Below are 22,587 nucleotides of genomic sequence, written 5' to 3'. Positions count from 1 at the left end.
TTGTTGTATTCACCTGTGGGTAGTTTGATCGACTCGGTGTCCAACTCTAAGACTATAAGAGCTTTCAGTAAGATCATAAACTCTTACACAAGCTAAGCATCTGGCATGATGCTAGGCTATCTTTTGAAGCATATCACCACATTCTTATAGAATTGTGTCCTAAGCATTTGCAGGTAAGTATAGTCCCACACATGTGGCTAAACAGGAGAACTTTTTGGAGTGTGTGTGTGTGTGTGTGTGTGTGTGTGTGTGTGTGTTTGATTTGCAATGGAGTCTTTTTGTCAGAAATGTTTAGCTTAAATGAAACTTTGAGGGCCAATTTCTTCTGCTTTTGCAGGAAAGGAAGCCCAAACAATTTCTATTTACAGGTTAAGCATCTCCATTCTTTAGACACCCCCCCCAAAAAAAAACCAGTTTTTGAGTGTCACATGACAACTTCTTGCTATACTATCAAAACTCGAATGCAGTGAAACTATTCTATGAAGTTACTTCCAATATTTGTAATGTATCTGTGAACCATAAATGAACTTGACATTTTGATGTGGGTCCCACCCACAATATATTTCACTATATATGGATGCAAATACTCTAAAATATGAAGAAAAAAAAAAAACATCCTGATCTCTAGAATACTTCTTGGCCTCCAGTACTCCAGATAGGAAAATTTGAACCCTATAGCAGGCAGAGTTCATGTGAGGGAGGAGGAAGTTCATTGTGCCACCTTTGACACATCTAAAGTTACAGCTGGGGCTATAAATAACAACTGCAGACATGGGTTAAAGAGACAGATTCCTTGTGGTTAGTTTTCCAAACGGGATGGTGTTTACCTTTGTGTCCCCTGCCGCCTTTCTAATGGTGCTAGGCACTGAGAGTGCTTCAGAAAGGATACACATAAACCATTCCCGTACACGTCTTTTCTGCTCCTAATCTATTTTATTTATTTCCAGTTCTGGTTACTTACAGAGTAGTTTTGTGATGTAGCTATTATAAGAAAACTTGAGGGCATCTGGGCAACCTATTATGCTTTCTCTGGGAGCAAGAAATTCACCTGCTTGGGGAAGTTTTGTTTTTAAGTTTCAAAATATCTCATCTTTGATGGCTTTTCCTGTGCATGCCCAAAAGGACACTCAACACCCAAAAATGTGACATTACCCTGAGTTCTTTCAGAGTTCCACTTAGCAACATTTTACACTGTCTCTTTGCTTATGTGCTTTCATAAACTTCTACAACTATACAGTTGTGGGTTCAAATCTTGTGTCTCATTTTCTTTTAAAAAATTGGATTGTTTTCAGTGCATATCTTTCATGTATATCTTATGTACCTCTCGGTGATTTCATGCTCTGAACACTGTTTGAATTTCTGCCTTCTTTGTGTAAAGGTAGCCAGAAGAGAATGTGGGCAACAGTTTGCCTCTCATGTTTATTTTTATCAGCACCAATTACATGTGGAATTGGAAGTGCAGATATATATTTTTATCAGAAATTTCCTCAAGTAAAAAGTGCCACAGAACATGTTGGAGTCATGGAGAAGTGCCCGCTGTATGCCAGGAGCTTTGAGAATGACTCAGTAGATATTAATTCATGTTTTATGAGAAAGCCGAGGCTCAGCGATTAGTCCAAGGGCTGTCACTCAGGTAGTATTGGCAAAGAAGAACCATGTTTCTTTTGTGTCTCTGGTACTTCTGGCTAGGTGTGTGATCGAGCCAACACATTTTGAATCCATCTGCTTCCGATACAACTTTGAAGAATTTCTTCTTAGTGGTGTAATTAGTATATGTGGATGTGTGGTCGGCTTACTGGGCCCAAAGTCATATCGATATGAATGATATGAAAAGTCATATCGTTCCCATCCGATTTCAAATACTACACTCCACTTCCTTTCTCAAGAAGTTACACTATAGTTGGTGCAGCTGAGGTTGTTAGGTGTGGGAGGGGTACTGACTGTGGGTTTTCAGGTCTAATTGACACATGCATGTAGTCAAAGACTATCCCACGTCGCCTTTGCTCTTGTAGGCCGAGAAGGTGTGAAGCTATTTGACGGTTTTATTTTCTGGGACATTTGCTTTGGACTCACTGGATGATGTCTACTAGATGTTTTGGACCTTAGCTGTAATAGCTGTAAAACTTAAGTCATAGTCCCACAAATCTGTTTTATAGGGGGGGGGGCAAGTGTGTTTAATGGAATTTTTCTGAGGCAGGCTCTCACTCTATATAGCCTTGGCTGGCCTGGAATTCACAGAAAGACTCCTTGAATGCCGGGATTAAAAGTGTTCATGACAGTCTATATTCCGTCTTTTTCCTCTCCCCCTTTCTTTTTCTTTTAAGTCAAATACTAAGTCAGGGGAGGTTAGGAATCACGTATCTTAGCTCCCTATCTTTGAAAGACCAATACAAAGGATTTTGAGTGGCACCAAATTTTGTGAAATTTCCATATCTGATTGCATTTCCAAACAGAGATTAAATATCTATTGGAAATTGATTCTGTTATAGATGGCAAAAAGTAGCAGGAACATCTGTTTGTTGAGGTCTATTCAGGATTAGATGAAACATCGGAGGCACTTTACTGAACAGACTTGTAGGAGGGTGTATTTGTAGCATGGAAAACATCTTCAAGAAGATTTGCCATGTGCTTTTAGATAGATATTTTACACTACTCATTATTTAGAGTCACCACACTTGAAATAAGGCATTATTCCACCTTTGGGAGTGTACTTCAAGGGCCTGGATCAAACACTCCTGGTTCACTGTAGAGGTTGATCTGAAAAGAAAGGTGCATTCCTTTAAAAGGTATTCAAGATCAAACTTGTAGACAGTTGCAGCAAGACTTCCTTTAATCAAAGTAGGGTCCCATATCCAGGCTCTTTTCTTTGAATTCTGCATATACCCCACATTCCTGGCATTTTACATTCATATGTGTGGTAAATTTACTTCCTTCTCCAAACCAAAGCTGTGGATTCCTCCTGAGTTTTGAGGCATTTTTAGATGCCTAACTTATATGACTGTTGGCCAGAAAAATAAAATATGTCCTTTTTTTCTGCGTAGCCTGGCTATAAGAGCAAGACAGAATGAGACAGACCTTACTGAAAGAGTCATTTCTTCCACAGTCCATTTGTTTATTCTCAGGAAAGTTCCTAAGTTTCTTACATTTACTAAATTTCTGCAAGCTTATCCTTAGAGTCAGCAGTACACGTGTGTTCAACTCTTATTGTTAGTGTAAGGACTGAATGGGAAAATCCACATAACTGCTCAGCATAGTGTTTGGTACATATCATCTCTTTCTTACTCTTAAATGTACTGTGTACAAGTACCAGGAATATGAACACACACACACCACCACCACCACCAGCAGCAGCACCAGCAGCAGCACCACCACTACCACCAACAACAACAGCAACAGCCAAAAGAAAACAAAGTAAGGAAGACTTGATTGTTGGAACACTGTAGGATGAGTTCAGAGAGGCAGGGAACCTTGCCTCATTTCCCATTTCTTTAGACTTCCGATGGCTACCATGGAAACCTCTAGGATTAAGGTGGCATAATTATGTAGAGGACTGAATGAGCACCTCTGCAAAGCAAACCAAATCAGGTATATATTCCATAAGTAGTTTATAGATGGCTTGAGGGGAGACAAATGGACTGATAGAGCATAAGTTGTGATGTGATTTTTTTTTTTTTTTTTTTGTCTCCTGGATTTAATTGACTTCATGGAAACTTAGGACCAGAAGTTGAAACCAGGATTGTTTCTCTGTATTTGCTCCTTTGTGGGCCATTCCTTAAAGTTGTCAATAGTTATGGCCAGAATTTCCAAGTGGGAAGCCACTCGTGACATGCCAGGGAGCGTGGCTTTCTGAAATAGATTCTGCTGCCGAAAAGAACTCTGAGTGTTTTCTGAGGAGGGCTGACCTCCTTTCATGCCACTTACTGTGAATTAAAGCTGCAAGGGAGAACTAGTTTGGGCATGTGGCATAGCACTTAGCACCGCTGCTGCCAGGGAACAAGATTTGTGTTTCTAAGGAGATACAACAAAAAGGAGAATGCTTTAAGAGCCAGCGGCTGTCAGAGTGTAAAAGTATCTATGTTGAGAAAGGAAAATAGAAGCTGAATTAAGTAATTTTATACACACGTTACAGGGCACCCTTCTGCTAGTAATTCCTAAATTCAAAAGCAAATAGTTGTGACCACAAAGGGCTTAGTACATCTCAGCTGATCTAAGCTTGCAGACTCAAACTGGCTATGATCGGTCCTGACCTGAGCCTCGCACGTGATTTTAAGATGCCCTGACTCTTATCTGTTATTTGGTTGGGTTGTATTAATAACACGGAACAAAGGGTGACTTGTCGAGCAGAGACTCAGGCATCTACTTGACAATATATTCTGAGTAAAGATGGGAGGAAAGTTCTGCTTCTAACAACTTCAGTCTCAAAAACAGAGCTCTCACCAGACTCTTTAAATGCACAGATCAACCTCTTTGCAAATGTTCCCTCCTTTGCTGGCTTGGTAGGATGTCCTGGGATTTAACTGGATGAAGTATCGCCACAGGATAGAAATCACAGGGAGAGTGTACCAAGGAAAAATTACAGTACTGCTATATTTACCTAGTGCCTCTGTACTAGGGTTTTATTTTCCACAGTTGGAAAGGGAACCACCTGTCTCAGCTGCTGATGTCAGAGAGCTCCCTCGAGACTTGGGCTGTTGGAAAGCACATGATACTGTACATATTTGCTCTTACGTCCATATCTGGCTGAGATCGGGTTTCACATTTGTGTCCTATTGTGGAATTCATTGAGCAGTGACTCCCAGGTGCCCTCCAACGTCACTGAGCTCCAGTGAATTAAAACGTAGCGGGTGCAAGCCCCTGTTGTGAGTCCTGTCTGGACTGGCCATAGGAGTATCTGCACTCCAGCAGAATGAGTGACATGGATGTTGGGACTGTCATCCATGGATTCAATTTTGAAAGTGAGTAACAGGAGGCATTTTCTCCACACCTCAGACCCACTATGCTGCTGGTATGTAGGGATTTTTCTCATATCTAACAACAAGGATGATTTTTAAAAATGACATAAGATCAGGAGACTGTACAGCATGCTGTTATTATTATTGTTGTTGTTGTTGTTGTTGTTGTTTTGCAGTAGGAGGATATGATCCTAAGGCATCATGCATGGTTGTCAAGTACTCAAGTACTCTCTCCCCCAGGCTATACCCCCCAGCATGTTTTTTTTCTTAACTGAAGATACAAAAAATAGATTAAACTGCAGTCCAGCATTCTTTGCATGAGTATAAAGAAATTGTTACAGAGCAAATGAGCAAATGAATTCTACAAGCTAGAACGATTGAAAATTATCAATGTGCATTTGAGGCAATAGATTGCATTTTGATTTTGTTTGTTTTTAGGATTTTTGTTTAGAAGTGTATAACTCAGCACTTCAGCTTTTTTTTTTTTTTTTTTTTTTTTTTTTGTGGCTGGAAAGAATTAGATCCTTTCAATATAACTCCTTAAAGAGATATGAGGGACACTATATTGCATGACTCCAGGGGGTACCATTTGTGTCATAGTCAGAGTCTCACACGTAAGGTCTCCTGCTGACTGTATGTACAATCTCAGGAAATATGACCCCATCATCATTACTCAAACATTACATAAATATAGAATTGTTGCCCACAATTGCAGAAGGCTTGCCATTAGTGAAGTAGTTTATTATTTTAATAGTGCCATGAATCTGAATTTGAATATCTTTACCAACTTGCAAATTATACAGCCATTATACAAAATAGGTAGGAAAAATAGTCTGAGGGTATGAATTACATTCCTGGGCCATGTCAGATCAATGTCGTGGGGACCAGTCCCACAGTTCTTCATTCCCAGCCTTTATATGATGTGCAATTTCAATTACATTTACGTCTGAAAATGATGCTTGCTGTCTTAGACTCAAGTCCTAAAATTAGAGTAAATACGATGGGCTAAGTCCCCTCTGTTCATCTAATCTTACCTCTAGTATAGAATTTCTCCCTGAACCATTAAAAGTGTTCTAATATATGATTGATATTAATTAGTTTTCTGTAAAGTACTGCACTCTTCAACATGAACTCAACTAGAAATAAATATATTACCATGAATTAAGGTTTTATTAGTTGAGAAGAATTGGATGAAGGCACCTATGTGAAATCCTAAGTAAGTACAGACATCAAGTTGAATTAATGCCAGCACTGCTCAGAGATTAATTTGACTACCGAATAAGAAATAGTAGACTGTAGCATAACTCTGTTTACTGAATCATTTTTGGCATAAAAACTAAAGCTATATTATAGATGCAGCAACAGGCTTCATAACCTGACCACCACCACTTTGGAAGGGAGAGGTGGGTGCATTTTATGACTAAAGAGAATGATAGCCTGTGAAGACACAAGAGCTGTCGTCTGGAGAACCTTGCATAATGTGTATACTCCACACTGTGTGTTCTTAGTGAGCTTTGGCCCTCTTCTGCATCCAAACAGAGTTTCATAACATGATCAGTTCTAGTTTCCACAGTCCTACTTTCAGAATCCTTGGTAAAGCTTTTACATTTGCATCTCATTATTATGTATGTATTTTGAAAAAGGTGCAGAAGGTGTGGAAAAGATTTATAGGCTTGCCCCAGGGATATTGTTGAAGGGATTCCTAATGATTTTGAGGAAGGATAGATTATGTAGCATTTAATAAATTCAAGCACTGAGCAGTATTGGGGATGACTCTTCCAAGGCTAATTAATTGGTGTGGTGCCCCCTGGAGTTGTGTAGTGATGCTGCAGCCATGCTCAGCTGTTCCTTTTCATTTCCCCACGTCCCTATTCCCATAATTCACTGATTTGATTTTTCATCTCTGATATAAGCTGAAGACTAAATACAAGGTTTGCACTGTTGGAGAGGGATATTATACACATCACACATGTAATTCATAAATTTCTAGTAACTGCCTTTCAAAAAGATACATTTAATTTTAATAAGATCTTTTATTTAACAGGGTACATCCAAAATATTTTATCAACATGTAATCTGTAAATTATTAACGAGATAATCCAGATTCCATTCCTTATACCGAGTTGGAAATCATAGGCCCATTTTATGGAATATTTCAATTTTGAAAACCTAAAGCTCACAACATGGAAAACAAAATATAATAAGATCTGCTTGTGTCCCTTTATCAATTGCAAAAGTAACTATGTGATTGATAAGAGATTTCCCACCAGCGTGAATGCTAAGACAGCCTCACTGATAGCCTTCTGGGGGCAAACCTGTCTTTGCACTGTTCTGTCCTGATAGCCTGCCGCTGCTTTCCTACCTACCTTCCAGGTGTGATTCACATGTCATTAACATCCTTGAGGCTCCCACGTTGGCAAACTCAGGATCTCTTGTCAGTTTTTGTGCAGTCTATGGTTGCTTCTTACTATAAAAGTTCTTAAAAGTCTTTGGACCCAAGTACTTTTGTGGCCTGCTTGAAGGTTGGAAACAAATGGTCTCTTCAGAGGCAAAGCTGGGTCAGGTTTCCAAATCAAATTTTTAGTACTTTTTTTTTTTTTTTTTTTTTTTTTTTTTTTTTTTTTTTTGAGACAGGGTTTCTCTGTAGAGCCCTGGCTGTCCTGGAACTCACTTTGTAGACCAGGCTGGCCTTGAACTCAGAAATCCACCTGCCTCTGCCTCCCAAGTGCTAGGATTAAAGGTGTGTGCCACCAACACCTGTCATATTTTAGTACTTTTATCTTAAAAAAAAAAAGGGCTGTCTCTTGTTTGTTTTGTTTTCCTTTTCTTCCAGTGAGCAGAGAACTCAACAGGCACTGTGCATTGCTATCAACTATGTGACTGAGGCATTCAGAGAAAGTCAGTTTAAGACAGGACGTGACCAGCCGGGTGTGGTGGTGCACGCCTTTAATCCCAGCACTTGGGAGGCAGAGGCAGGTGAATTTCTGAGTTTGAGGCCAGCCTGGTCTACAGAGTGAGTTCCAGGACAGCCAGGGCTACACAGAGAAACCCTGTCTTGAAAAACCAGAAAAAGAAAAAAAAAGACATGATGTGACTTCAGCTTGGATGAGCTGGCTTCTGCAGTTTGATGCATCTCTCCATCCCTTCATTCCTCTTTTTATTCTTTCATTTATATGAGGAAACAAGGCAAAAAAAAAAAACCCTCTGCTTTCAATTGATATTAAATTTATTTTTCAGATATTTGTATGTGAATAATAGGTATTATTATTATTGATTATATGTATATGCTAGTCACAGGACCAATAAATACTTCATTTAAGCCTAGTGCCAACCATATCAAATAGATATCTTCATTGGAATTTGTATGGATAATGCTGGTACTCATTTGAGCACTCACATATCTACAAAGTATTATTCTCTGGGCTATTTCTCTGGAGATGGAGAAAACATTTTCAAACTAAGTCAAATGTCACCCTTTAACAATGAATTTTCAGCCAAAGATAAACGCGTACTAAAAGATTTGATTTGGAAAAATTATTTTTTGTTACTTAAGAAGTACATGTATATAGCACTTAATCACATTCATAAACAAGCAACAAACAAACAAAGATTTAGAAAGCTAACTGGTTTGTCCAAGGTGGAACAAACAAACCCTAGACAGGCTTTTTGGTCCTAGTTTCTTGATTCTCTATCTCACTCCTCATTTTCTGAGTGATTTAATGACCTAAAAAGGTAAATTGAAATTTGAAATTTTTTATTAACAGAAAGCAAACAAACTTTTAAACATGGTAGTATAGAAATATTACTGTCTTTTTCTTCCCAATGTCTTTAATCCTTTGCTGAACTATAATGTCATTAATGAAAGTCAACCCTCATCAAAAGGGTTGAGATAAATTCAATTCCCCTAATTAATCACACCCATGTAACTAGAACGGACAACAAAAAGGAAACAATGTAGAGTTCCCCAAGTATGTTCTTGTTGTTGGGTGGACCTCCTCTAGCTGCCACCACATGCAGCCAATTCTGCCCTCCAGCTGTATGGGTAGTCATCCATTTTGATGTCTTATTGAAATGGAATCATGGGGATTGTAGTTGTGTGTGTGTGTGTGTGTGTGTGTGTGTGTGTGTGTGTGTGTGTCTGCCTGCCTGCCTGCCTGCCTGCCTTTGCTGCAGCCATTATATTCCACTATATTCATAGAGATGTGCACTTTTGGGTCTGTGAAGTTTATTCATTTTCAGCTTTTCAAGTATTTGAGTCTTAATAATCAAATCATAATATTCAAAATAGAAAAATAGAAGGACTATTTATTTACCATTGATTATTATTTTAAACGCTTAGGGGGGTTTGATAGCCTTAAAAGTCACATCACACAGCTGAGATATGGTTCTCAGGAGATGTCGGTACATGACACATTCCAGAAAACCACTGGGAGAAAGCTCAAGGCTTTTACCTACGACGTGGCCCTAGGTGATAAAGAGCACACAGGCTGAAAATCCTCACAGCAAAGATCCAGGTTGGACTGTCTACTTGGTCCTTTGTGAAGCTGTGGGATAGGTTAGGTGTGGCCTATTTTTAGGTGCTCTTCATGGAAACAAATCTACAAATATGGAAGATAGGAAGTTCCATCTTGACAGTGGAGACTTCTGTGGTGAAAGGAGGTGAAGGAGCAGCCAGTCTGCTTAACTGCCTGTACAAAGCAGGACCTGGAGACTTTAGAGAAAGGCATAGACTACAGGTTGTTCAACGTGGAAAATCTCGACAGCCCCTTTCACAGGCTGCTTAACAGACACGGAACTTAAACACCCTTCAGCTAGTTGTTTCCTTATTCCTTTCCTTTGGTTGCATCAAATTATGAAGTTATGCTAGGACCATCGTATTGACTTAGAGCTAGCTGGTGCTATACCACTGCGTTGTCCTGTCTGAGGTTTATGACTTAACCAACCTGTTCCCTTCCTAGTTTTCTGTCACCATCACCCCCTCTCCAAATTTTTTGGCTCAGAATTTAAAGTGTTTATGGCTATTCATTTAACCTAAGAGAATCTTTCAGCCAGGTGACGATAGAAGACACTGAAGTGCAAATCATACACCACTTGCTGAAAAGAGTTGAATGTACAGAGAAAATACTTGGACAAGAAAGCCATAATCACTAGGATCCATCAACCATCTATCCTTCACTCTGTCCCCAATATATTAATACATATTTTAATAATTTTATGCTAATAGACAGGTGTATGACCTTTTCTTCCTTTGCACTGTACAAGTCCTATGTGATCCTCTCCCTCCAAATACACACAGAATTCTTTTATTCAATGCAAGATTTTTATTTAAGAAGCATGACTATGATATTAACAGACAAGAGGGTTACTTAAAATTCTGATTAAATGCTACAAAACTCATTTATGTTTTTTACAAAATCTTAACCTTAGGATTCAGTTTCTTTCTTTAGTCTTCTTTCTGTAACACTGCATTCTTATCTTTTAAAAATCAAATCACATGTTGGTATATTATATTCTGTCTCTATGCAGATGTAAGTAAACAGTCACTACTATACCAGTTGTGTGGTTTTTTGACTTACTGTGCAAACAGCTTTGTTTTACATGTGACATAGTGTCATGTGGTTTAGAGTGTGAGAGGTATCAGTTCTCTTGAATTCTTTTCCTAGAACAGTTAGTCATTAAATCCCCACAAGAAGAAAAAAAAAATGAAGCTGTGTTCTCTTCTACAAACAGATATGGAACTTGCATGTTATCACTGACCCCAGAATCTATAACATAAGAGGTTTGTGTTCACTCTGTGCAAAGGTTTTCCTGATTGTTTACTTTTCTGTCAAGGTGGTCACACCATGGTATTTACATCTGGCAGGGAGTGACCCTAGACATAATTGAATCTATCTCTTTTGAAAGATAAAGGGACTAAGGCCCAACACCAGTGAATGAACGATCCATAGTCATATTTCTGGCTAGTGACTCAGTCATGTGAGGACCGAGGCTCTGTCCGCTTGGGCTTTATTCTTCTACTTTGGGCTGAGTTAAGAACCACGAAGTGACAATATTAACAGATAGACTTGAGCTGCCAGGAAATCACCTGAACCCTCCAGCCTTGGCTTTCATTTTGCTTTTTCTCTCCTTACCTTCCTTATGGTCAAAACAATCAGCAGCCACATGTAGGAAGGAAAGACCTGAGAAACTACAGGCATGATCGGTTTAACTGACACACGGTCAAGCTTCCATTTCTATAGATTCTTCTCCAGGAAAAGGAAGATGAATTGGTCCCATTTGCTATTTGAAAGTTCCATCTCCAAAACAGGGCAATGCTGTGTGATCTTTTATGTAGGCAGCTCCACATTTGGAGACTGGTTGTTTTAGAAGGTCACTTTGTAAGTCACTGGTTTGACCTGGGAATGGTGTTCTCCCCATCAAGGCAATGTCAGGTAGTTTTATTAAAAGGCCCATCTAGATCAGGTGTCGGCAGCACTTCCCTAACTGTACCCTACTCCCACTCCCACACCAATAGGCTCTCTTCCTAAGAAATGCTCTTAATTTTTAAGTCAGATAATGCTTGAGACACTATTCTCTCTTTTTCTTCTTTTGATTTATGCTCCTGACCTGTATGCCAAAAGGAAAGGAAAATCAGGAATAATAAACAGATACCTTATGTAAGAGACTAAAATTTTATCCTTCCCGAGGATAATTATAGTTTTAAAATAGTATGTGCCTAATTTGATAGTGCTTTCAGTAAGAAAACAAAATAAAGATGGTAGTGATGTCTCAGACAAACTTGATTCGCCTCTGTCCTCTGAAACTATGACTTGAGATGATTTCTAAAAGAGCGAGCAGTGACTCCTCTCAGCATTGGGCCAGAATTCACAGCCTTGTTGGGGGGGGGAGGGGAGGATGCTAGACTTTATAACCATGGCTTCCTCTTAAACAGACGAGGAATATTGGAGGATGACACTGGATTTCTGGGGGCTGTTTCTGCTTGTTCTATCTCATGTGTGTCCTGACCCTAGTTCTATCGCTCTCTATTTCTTAAATAAAAAAGTATAGTTAGTCCTCTTCTGAATATATGGGATGTATGTATAGCTATGAAAACCTGGAAGTTTTAGACACACACCAAAGAAAATTAACACATGTTTATAGTGTCCTTAGAACTGTGAACACTGTGTCTGTTCTGCACCACCTTTTACTCTTTCTGCCATCATGTGTTTGTGTGTAACTTTTTAGGTAGACTTTTAATGGTTATTATTACTTCAAATCTAAGGAGAAACCTCAATATATTTAAAATAATTACCCATTATGCAACTAACTGTATTTTATAAGATTTTTCACAATAGCATCGATTCCATATGTATAAACACTGGTTTTATAATTTGTTAAGTAGACCACCCAAGGTTTATTCATTGCATTTAAATTTTCAACAATACAAGTAGGATAGCATCATTTATTTTCACACTGAAAAATTTTTTTAGGTACTCCTCTCTTATTTCTTCAGACAATTGTAGAACTCAATTTTCTGGAGCTATGGGGCTATCCACTTAGAATATTTTTGAGATATATTACCTATTTGCCTTCTAGGAAAAATATACTATTTGTAACACTATTATCTGTACGTAATAGATATATTTTTAGATGTAGTTATGAAAAGTGAAGGTCTATTCTAGATCTGTCATTCTTTACAAAGGAAATTTCTTGAAAATTCCCATGTCTGACTTGCTAATATCAAGTAAGATTTTATTTATTGTCCAAGATTTATCTCATGACCCCCATACCTTCTATCTAATTGCTAGTTAGGATGGTAATCCATTGATTTGCCTCCACACTTTGGAGATACACATTTTAGCTTGCTAGACTGAGATATAAATATCAAGGTACTGAAAAAATATGGACAGAAAGAAATACCCCTCAAATCCTCCGGGCTATCTGATGTGACCCAGAAAAGAAAAACAATACATTTTTTTCTTCTTTTCTCCCCTTTTATGGAGGCTATTTGTAAAGTAACATTTTCTCCCACAAAAACAAATGGTTAAGCTGATAAGTACAAGACTCAACTCCAGAACTAACAAACAGGAGCAGTGTTTGATTTCTTTTTCTGTTTTTCATTTAAACAATCCATATACCTATTTTCCTCCAGTCCTCACCAAACACAGGGAATAAGATAAAAACATTGTTCTTACTAAGTTAAATAACATACTTTGGGGGCACAGTTAGACTTTAACTTTTTAATACATTCTACATTTAAAAATATGCAATAAGCCTTATTTTTTTTTTTAACTTCAGAAAATAATACTGGTAAGTAACGCTGTTAAACATTTCTTATCTAAATAATCACTCTGAATGGTATAGATGGATTAACCTGAAAAAAATTAAGATAAATTAAAATATCTGTAGCTTCACAAATATGTCCAATTTGAACATCAGACACTATCAGATTTTAATCAACACTTTATTATCTCTTATTTGTATTCCTAGTAAGCTCAATTCTTGCTTTCTTCTTAGAATAGTCCAATACTAAACTACTGCTCAGATTAATTTTCATGATATTTTTGGTTGTTATATTAAAAACAAAGTAAAAAGCCCATCTTGAGGTCTAATTGAGACTGACTGTGTTCCACGGGGCTTTGCAGGTTTTATTGGGGATGAGAGCTGCGTTGCTCAACATGTTGATCAAATCTTTCTTATTAAAAAAAAAAAAAAAAGGAAGAAAGGAAAAAAATGACACAAATGCTAACTGGCATTTAATGTTGTCTACCACTTTCTTCCACTTGTTCAGCTGAAAGATCTTTTGCTCTCTTGCACAGTACAGACACTATAGCTATAAAATCAGGCAGAGGAAAAATTGTTACAGAGTAGAGACCTCTGCTACATTTGAGCCTACTTTCAATCAGCCTTGTACAGCCTGAGCTTCAAACTAGAGTCCCAAAGTATGTGCTCAGAAAATGGTGTGTGTGTGTGTGTGTGTGTGTGTGTGTGTGTGTGTGCTGGGGAGTGTTAGGATCAAGGGCCCTTTAGGAATTAAAAGCAAATAGTTTATACCTCTTAGCAATGATTAACTCTACAAATGTTAGTGATTCGGGTCAGGCTCCTGTTCTTTCTGTTAGAATGCTCTAGGCAGGTTGAAGTCCTGGAAATGTTGGTTTCCTTTGGTACATATGTCTTTCCAGGAGTTGCCTCGTGGATTTTTGCAAGACCTTTGATTTGGGGGTAAATACTTTGATTCTTGTAAGAAGGGCTTTTTGAGATCTGTCTGTCCATTCTGGCTGCTGCCCTTGTCTTAGCTGTAGAGTGGGCACCTAACCTCTCTTGAGCAAGCATTCTGAGGACTACATTGATTAGTGGGTCCTATAGTGCATGTTGATCTTGCCTCTGGATGCCCGTGGGTTCTCCTCTACACTTTCTTCTTTAACGATTTGGCCTCTACTTCACCCTTGTATACATTATTTCAAGCTTATAAGGGCAAATGGGCAAAGAAAATCATGGTGTGATTCTTCTGAGATTCCTTCTTTGATCACAGGACAAGGTTAACATTGAAATTCACTGGTCTTGCTATTGTCTATGGTGTTTGGCTTTGGATATTTTGGTTTGCGGGATTATCTTCACTTTTTAGAAATATGATGTTATATATAATAGAGAATGAAGAACACACACACACACACACACACACACACACACACGTCTATATGTTGGGACATGAGTGGGGAAGAAAGCATACACAGGTCCTCAGATATATTTAAAACAATGTTGAAATTTCTTTCCTCACCTTCCTGGATCCCTATCTCCACCTGTTCTACCCCTTCACGTTATCAACTTAAAGCACAGGTTTTTCTGCCTCCAAACAACGGTGGGATCTTGGAAAAGAAGTGTAAACAGAACTACTGAAAGGAGGGATTCTATGGGCCTGGGATCCACCCTGTGTGGATGTACAGCACCATATGCAGCCACCAAGTGTTAATAAATACCTTTATCCACTGTTTTGAGAAAACATGGGTTGATTTGGATTTGACATGGGATTATCAGTATAAGGACCTTGTCACAGAACATGGCTTGTTTTTCAGGATAAAAGGAAGTGCTGAACAAGGTGAGACTTGGTTTCTTATAGAAAATGATTCTCCTTCCTTAAGGTTCAGTTTCTCCCCTCTCCCCAGATGGTAAACTCCCTTGTATTCACGTTGTATGCCCTTTCTGTCTGTCAGCCCTTGCAATGTGTGGCTGAACACACTGTATTGTTTCCGTAGACATTAGTTTACTGAAAGCAAACATTTGGGAATCCTCGATGCAAAGCGGTGGAAGGAGTGAGAAGCAGGCTGCACACACACACACACACACACACACACACACACACACGGGGACACACAGAGAGACAGAGAGAGAGAGACACAGAGACAGAGAGAGAACAACAGGAGTCAAGATAGAGAGAGAATTAAATATAGAAACTGCCTGGGGAGCCAGAAAAACCCAAGCTTGGTGAGCAACTAACAATGTAAATTCTCTTGAGAAGAGGAAAAAACTGGACAGAAGAGGACTTTTAATTTGAAGAGTTAATTAACCAAATGATATGACTTCTAAAATATCCTTCTTGTTAGAGTTGTAATTTTGAGGCCCAAGAAACAAGTAGAAGGTATTCTGATCCGCTCTACAAATCAGTTTAAAAGGGACTTCTACAGCAGCAGAAACACCAGGGGAAGAGGGCAGCGTGTCTGTGTTTACCAGCCCTGTGCTCTATCTTCACAAACCCTTTTTATGAAGGTAGAGGACAGAGTAGCTGTTTTAAACAGATCATGGATGTGCATGGATTTAGCTTCATGGATGTGCTTGTTTAGTTTTGTCATTTTTTTTTTTTTAAGTAGAATTAGGTGGCAAAAAAAAAAGAAAGAAAAAGAAAAAGAAAAAGAAAAGAGAAGCAAAGAAAAAGAAAATCCTGCCACAACTCAGTGTGAGCAAGTTAAGATACAAAATAATAATGCAGAGTGATCTAGTGCAAGCAAACCTCTGTAAGAAGAGGTGTGAATGGGGTTTTTAAAAAGTATGGCAGATGCGTAACGGATGTCCAAGAGAAACCAAAGTATCAGTTACCATCAGGATGCCAGTATGGCTTGATAATAATTAATAAACATCGACTCTTTATAGCTAGGTGGCCAACATTATTTCACAGTTGGCTGTGTGGAGGGTAGAGCCCATGACCTTTGTCCTGAATTTTAATAGTTTACTGAAGTTTTACATTAAGTAAAAATCTAATTGGGAAGAAAATTAGTGTTTCTTTGTGGGAGTACAGAGTAAGGCTACCAATCGCACGTGGAAAATGATCCCAGGGTTGTCTTTTATGTGTCTCTGTGTGTCTCTGTCTCTCTCTCTCTCTCTTTCTCCTTTCTCTCTCTCTTTGAATTAGAAAATTAGATGAACAATACCTTTCTGCCGTTTGGAAGAGAGAGGACAGTTGTAGCAGTGAAGCATATTCACCTAACTTAGAATGTCAAAGCTGTTGGCCATCTTGTTCTGTTCACTGATTGACAAACTGTCTATTTCATTACCTTCTTCACTGTCTACTAGCTGTGGACATCCGAGCAAACAGACCCCTTATACGGGGTCTGAAGCAAGCAGTAGGCTGGTGGGCTTTGTGTGTGTGTGTGTGTGTGCTGCATTTCTTTCTTTCACTTTATCAGTAACTGACTATATAAAGTCAGACTGAGAGAAGTCACCAATGTTTTCCTTCAGAGGGGAGAGACAATAAAGAACACATTAAATTAACCTCAGTGGAATAGGAGTTTAAATGATGGTGCGTTATAAATTATATTTAGATGCATAGGGACTTTTTCCTTCTTCTAAATTACTGTCAAGTAAAGGAAATGAGCTGGTTTTTGAGTCTGTGGGGTTTGAGGTGTTGTGAAAATATGTTTTCAAAGGTCCCCTGTGCATTTTTCATGGAGCCCGGAAGGGTTAAGTCTGAGCACCCAAGTGTTATGGAAAGTCCTGAGAGTTGGTTATGAACTCTGTCTGTAATGTCAGAGGAAAAACAGTTGCACCTGCATTACTCCTCGTTGACTCAGGAATGANAAAAAAAAAAAAAAAAAAAGTGTTAGTAAGCAAAGCTCAAGAAATGAGTATCTCTGCTGATACCATTTCAGTGTTTTTCCTTCATTCCCTGGACATTCTTGATTTAACACACACACACACACACACACACACACACACACACACACACACACACACACACTGTACAACCCAAGGCACTAGGGTTGGAATCCAGTGTTTGTTCAAAAAGGCATGAGGAAGACTGTGCTACATATAAGCAAAGAAATAAGGGGTGGGGGCAGTTGAGGAGCTAAGCTGTTTCAAGGAAGGCAGCAGCAATTGTATTCTCTAGCGTTTGTTTTCTGGGAGCCTATGAGATCCACAGAAAGAATCATGAGGGGAACCCAAGAGTCTAGGGTGTTGTGGCTTGCTTGCTTTACAAGGAGTGAAGCAAACTGCAGTAACAGCTTTGGAGACCGAATTCTCTACTGCCGAGGAGACAGCTGATTTGGGGTAGAGGAATTTGTTTAGACCTAAACAAATGTGGCTGTTTTGTTGACTAAACAAGGAAAGGAAGAAAGAAAGAAAGAAAGAAAGAAAGAAAGAAAGAAAGAAAGAAAGAAAGAAAGAAAGAAAGAAAGAAAGAAAGAAAGAAAAAGAGAAAGAAAGAAAAGAGAGAAAGAAAAAAGGGGGTATTGCTTTCAAACACTCCCCTAATAGGGAGAGAAAAAAAAAAAAAGAATCTCATGAAAATGTATCACACAATGAGGAGCACTTGCTTCAGTTCCAAGCTGAGTCTGGGGCTACTTGGAAACCTTTTCTTAAAGCACCCACATTTTAGTCAAGGGTGTAGTTACTGTGTCTGTAACAGGGGACCTTTGCTATTTGCCTGTTTTGGATGGAAAAAAAAAAAAAAAAAAAAAAGATTGCAGGAGATTTGAGTTATTATGTGACCAGGGCTCCGGTTTAGAGTTGGTGGCATTCAAAGCTGGCTTTAGTCACAGTGTGATGCTTGAAGCCTCCCAAAGGCCAAGTGTTTCCTTTCTTTCTTCTATTTTTTCCCCCTCTCTCTCTAAGCGTTGCTTCACTGAGGCAGAGGGCTGCCTCGGAGTGACGTCAGGAGTTTGTGCAGCAAGCTTGCACAGGAGAAGGGAGGCTGGGTGAGTGACAGCCCAGCCTACTTTTTAATAGCTTTGTCATGTGACTGGGGACTGTAGTAAGACAGGTGCCTTCAGTTCACTCTCAGTAAGGGGCTGGTTGCCTGCATGAGTGTGTGCTGTGTGTCAGAGTGGATTGGAGTTGAAAAAGCTTGACTGGCGTCATTCGGGAGCTGGATGGCTTGGGACATGTGCAGCCAAGACTCTGTATGGAGTGACATAGAGGTGAGCTGGGGCTGGGTATTGCAGGACCGGCAGCTTCCCTCAGATGCAATGATTCCTGGAGGGGGGATGGGCGAGGGGAGAGGAGGGGACATAGAAGTGGCTCAGCGGGAGCTTTTGGAGGGGGAAATCTCCATCTTATCTTAACTCCAATAAGTTTGCTATTTTAAGGTGGCTCGGAGATGCCTTGAGCAAATCAAAGCTTAGCTGCTGTCATCAGTATCTGTAGCAGTTAGAAACTCTTTCCATGTGCCTTTGGCTCTGTTTCTACTCATATGCAATATTTATGCTCTAAGATATTGATATGAATCAGGAGCTGAAGTCTTTCCAGTGTTCAGTGGCCTGCTTGGAAAAATGCCATTTCTATTTATAAGAAAATGAAGATAAACATTAAAATGGATTGTGTTAAAAAGAGAGTCCGTTTTGACTCTCGTCAGGATTTTTTTTTTTTTTTTTTAATTTTTCCGCCCTCCTCTCTCTGTTCATTAAACAGAGAATTTACAAGATCTTAAATAATCCTGCTGGGTCTGAGTTAGGTTGCTTTTCCCACTGAACACAAAACGACAGTGCTGTTTCCTTTAAAACACTTGTGTGTGGCTGAAAGGGTTGGCTACTGAGTTTAAAAAAAAAAAAAAAAAAAATCCCAGCCTTAAGAGAGCAAGGCTTTCTGTTTGCTTCTGTGGCGAGAAACCGAACGGTTAAATCTCTCTACCACGGAGAGCTGCCTGAAGCCGGGAGAGAATGGAGTTTATGCAGACCGTGTGTGGAGCTGCTCACTGCTTGTGTAAAAATAGACCGCAATACATCAATTCCACAGTCTCTGCTGGCTACAATTCATACAGGGGAGGAAAAAACACAAGCAGTTTCCCCGTAATCTCTGGAGTCTAGCTGGGGCCAGAGGACTTCAGCGTGTTTGCATTCAGTACAATGGAATGTTCTCGGGGAAAGTTTGAGCAAGTTGGAAAACAAGTGAAACTTTTGTGGACTCTGGTGAGATGGACCCGAATTGAATTGCGCGGAGGATCGGAGCTGCTAACTAACAATGGTGCTTCCTCCCGGTAGCGGGGGCACGTAGGGTAAGGGGGAGGGTCAAGTGCCACACGTGATTTGATTAAATAAGATGTCCGTGTGGTGCAGTGATACACATCTAAAGTGAAAATGATTTGGCGAGGCCGCCTGCGAATGCATTTTTCCTATCTAGCCAGGCGTGCCCTGGGTTCTTAACTCTTTGCTGGGTCTGCAGATGTTGGCTCCGTTTGCTTTCCCCGGGCTTTGGCAGATCGGATTTGCGGGTTATAATTATTGTTATCTTGTTGTGATTTCTTGGCAAGGCAGAATAGATATGGATAATTCATGTGTCCTGTGGCTATTGAAGTCAGAGATCTAAGTGGCTTCAAAGTCCTAATTGTTGGAGTAGCCAGCGTAACCCGTGGGTGGTTGTCTGGCTGGCACCATAGGTCTCTTCGAATCACTTTCATTTTTACCTCTTGGATCCTTCCGATGCTGCTCAGAGACTGAAGAGCTGTGATCTAAAGGAGATGAGGGAGATTTGCCTTAGTAGTCAATATTCCTGCAATTGTTTGCAAATATACGTCGTAGCCATTCATAACCATGGCTTTAAGTTTGTTCTTTCTTTGTTTTTCTTAAGGAGTTGGGGATAGGGGCTCAGCGTCAAGCCTTAGATTGAGTCTTGGGCCAGTTAGTGCTGCATAGTAGACAGCCAGCTGCTTGAAACCCGTGCCTTCGAGCCTGTGGCTCTGGGAATCATTCCTGCCTGTCGAAATATTACAAGCAGCAGGTAGTGTGGGCAGCTCTCATTTTTTTGAATCATTAATGCTTGCTGTCATCTTCAAACCTATTATGCCCTTTCACACATAATGACAGGACAGTGTATTGGTTAATAAAAACCCAAACCACCAGAGCTACTCAAAGTCTCCTGGAGTTTCACAGCTTAATGGAGGGGATGTACAATAAGGTTACTAAGATTGATAGGGAGAGTTCACACGACACTCTTCACGAAGACTGTCATTCTTACCTGACTCCATACCTCCTTCCAGTTCAACTAATGTTTTTATCACAAGTTAAGTTTCTGTTTTTTATTAATATAAATAAGGCTGCGGAGTCCACTCACTCTCTCTTCTCTCCCTCTTTAAAATTTACCATCAATGGCACCAAAACCTCTGAAAGGTTAATGGGGAATTATACTTAATTATAATGAATCATTATCATCCATGCAGTTAAGCTAATTTATTGTCTGCTCCTTAACTAAGGGAAAAGACTGTCTGTTGGGGTGAAATAACGTACAATAATTAGCCTTTTGTGTTTAGAGACTGCGTTGGCCTCTTAAATCTTATTGTGAAGACGAAGGCTACAGTTGTGAAATTGCTTTCACAGTTGCAAAGTGGCTGTAGGGTATCTGTGTAATTGAGGCAAGACACACCTGTTACAGATGCATAGGGCAGCTGTCAATATCAGCATGTCAAACAAGGACAGTTACTCGGCTCAGCCTAATAAGTCTGGCATTGTCCAAGTCCAAATATGAATTAATAACAGGAGAAATTACCTCTACAAATGTGTTTTTTATAAGTAGGATCATGCCACATTCAGAAGCATTGATTTGATCAGAATGTCAGCACTGGCGTGTACAAACACTATTTTGAGCATAGTGCAAGAGTAAGCATGATCTCTCTCACACACACAGACACACACACACACACACACACACACACAGACACACACACACATGGGATTGGGAGAGGGTGGGTGGGTGGGTGAGAGAAAGCAAAACAGAGAATGCTAAAACAAATTAATTTTATGTGTTCAGTAGTTGTCAGAAGTTATAATCAAATACATACCTTTTTTCCCTTGAAGGTTAAAGGTTCTTTAAACTAGTCGCCCTTAGAGAGAGTGGTTAAAGAGAAATGGCAAAACCTGTCTCCTAGGAAGCCATGACTTCTGAGCTCTAGAACTGGAGTAGCACCAGAGGCACATTGGGCTGTCGTCTGCTTCAATTTTCCTTTGGATGCTCTTTTTGGTTGTGGTTCTTCACGTTTTTTAAAGGAATCCTCCACCCATGACATCCTGTGTGTCGTTTGGCATGGTTGACAAAGTTCTCCCCTCATCTCTGCGCTGACAGTGTTGAGGAAGAGTTAATAAGAAGGGGTTGTGCTCTGGGGATGTGTAGTGTGGATAAGAATGGAGCCTTGGAACTGTTACACCCATAACAAAACACTAACTGTATCCGGACAAGATCTACTCTTTATAGCCAGACTTCCACTTACAAACCTGGCCAGGTTTTCTGATCTGTAATTTTGGACTGACTCAGATGTTACAAAGAAAATCCCAATGGGATGAGAAGGAATGCAGCTCTCTCTTGGCATGGCTATGTGCCTGCCTTCGGGGAATTCTCTGGGGCCTGGTGGTCTTGGTGGGCCAAGCGCCATGATATGCAGACTCTCTTCCCCCTCTCCTTACCCTGAGCCTACTCCTTGGCGTGTAGCCTCAGATCACACTGCTGCATTTGAACTATGTAATACAGTAAGCCAGGGATGACAGGGGCACTCCAGAAATAAAATCTGCATAAAACTTATTTTATTCAAAATCTAAATGTCAGGGAAGTTTATCAGCTTTAGGTCTCACTGCTGTCTGCACAGGAACCAGTAAATACCTTCTCTGTGGGCCTGGGGAAGCAGAGGCAGGAGGGCCTTGTTCCTCTCTGTGTGGGAGTGCCTTCATTCAGGCAGTTGGCTGGTGAGAGGTGAAGTCCCGGTGATTCCACTGTCATCGTTGTACACCCATAGTAAGAGCTTCTGTAGGGTTCTTTAGAGCATAGGGACTTGGCTCAACAGCTAAGTATCCAGTTAAATAGGAGGCCATCTCATTAGTAAGGTAAATAGGAGGCCATCTCATTGGTAAGGTTCTGATAGTCTCAGAAGGCAACAGGTCAGGGGGTTGGAAAGACTATCTAAACACTATATATATATATATATATATATATATATATATAGTGATCTAAAATAGTTTTGCTAATAAGTATTTAAACCTTTCAATATATTCACATCATTTTGTACCTCTGTACAAATATCACTTCTAAATTCTCCATAACTGTGATTTTGACATACTTCAATAAAATACAAAACATCATCATGGTGCAAAACTTCTGTTTTTTTCTATCTTTTTAGGTGTCAGGTCACCCCCTACCCAACACACACACACACACACACACACACACACACACACACACACACACA

General features: G+C 39.7%; 1 protein-coding gene across 5 annotated transcripts in view; it reads left to right on the top strand.

Annotated features, from left to right (window-relative positions):
• Window positions 1-22,587, top strand: part of Ppargc1a (PPARG coactivator 1 alpha) — a 655,760-nt gene that overhangs the window by 538,664 nt on the left and 94,509 nt on the right. Inside the window, exon 1 of one of the 5 annotated variants that reach the window (XM_029545309.1) lies at window positions 14,133-14,153. The exons of 1 other annotated variant lie outside the window; for it this stretch is intronic. Coding sequence is in view for 2 of the 4 variants with exons in the window: in XM_029545306.1 (XP_029401166.1) it covers window positions 19,265-19,327 (63 nt within the window). In the remaining 2 variants the exon portion in view is untranslated. Of the gene's footprint in view, window positions 1-14,132; window positions 14,154-18,070; window positions 18,119-18,153; window positions 18,341-18,994; window positions 19,328-22,587 lie in introns of those variants that run through there. 3 more of the 5 variants (XM_029545308.1, XM_021210559.2, XM_029545306.1) reach the window with 3 other exon arrangements.

This window comes from Mus pahari, chromosome 13, assembly GCF_900095145.1.
Source record: "Mus pahari chromosome 13, PAHARI_EIJ_v1.1, whole genome shotgun sequence".
NCBI classification, from domain to species: Eukaryota; Metazoa; Chordata; class Mammalia; order Rodentia; family Muridae; genus Mus; species Mus pahari.
This window is presented reverse-complemented; position numbering and strand designations above follow the sequence as displayed.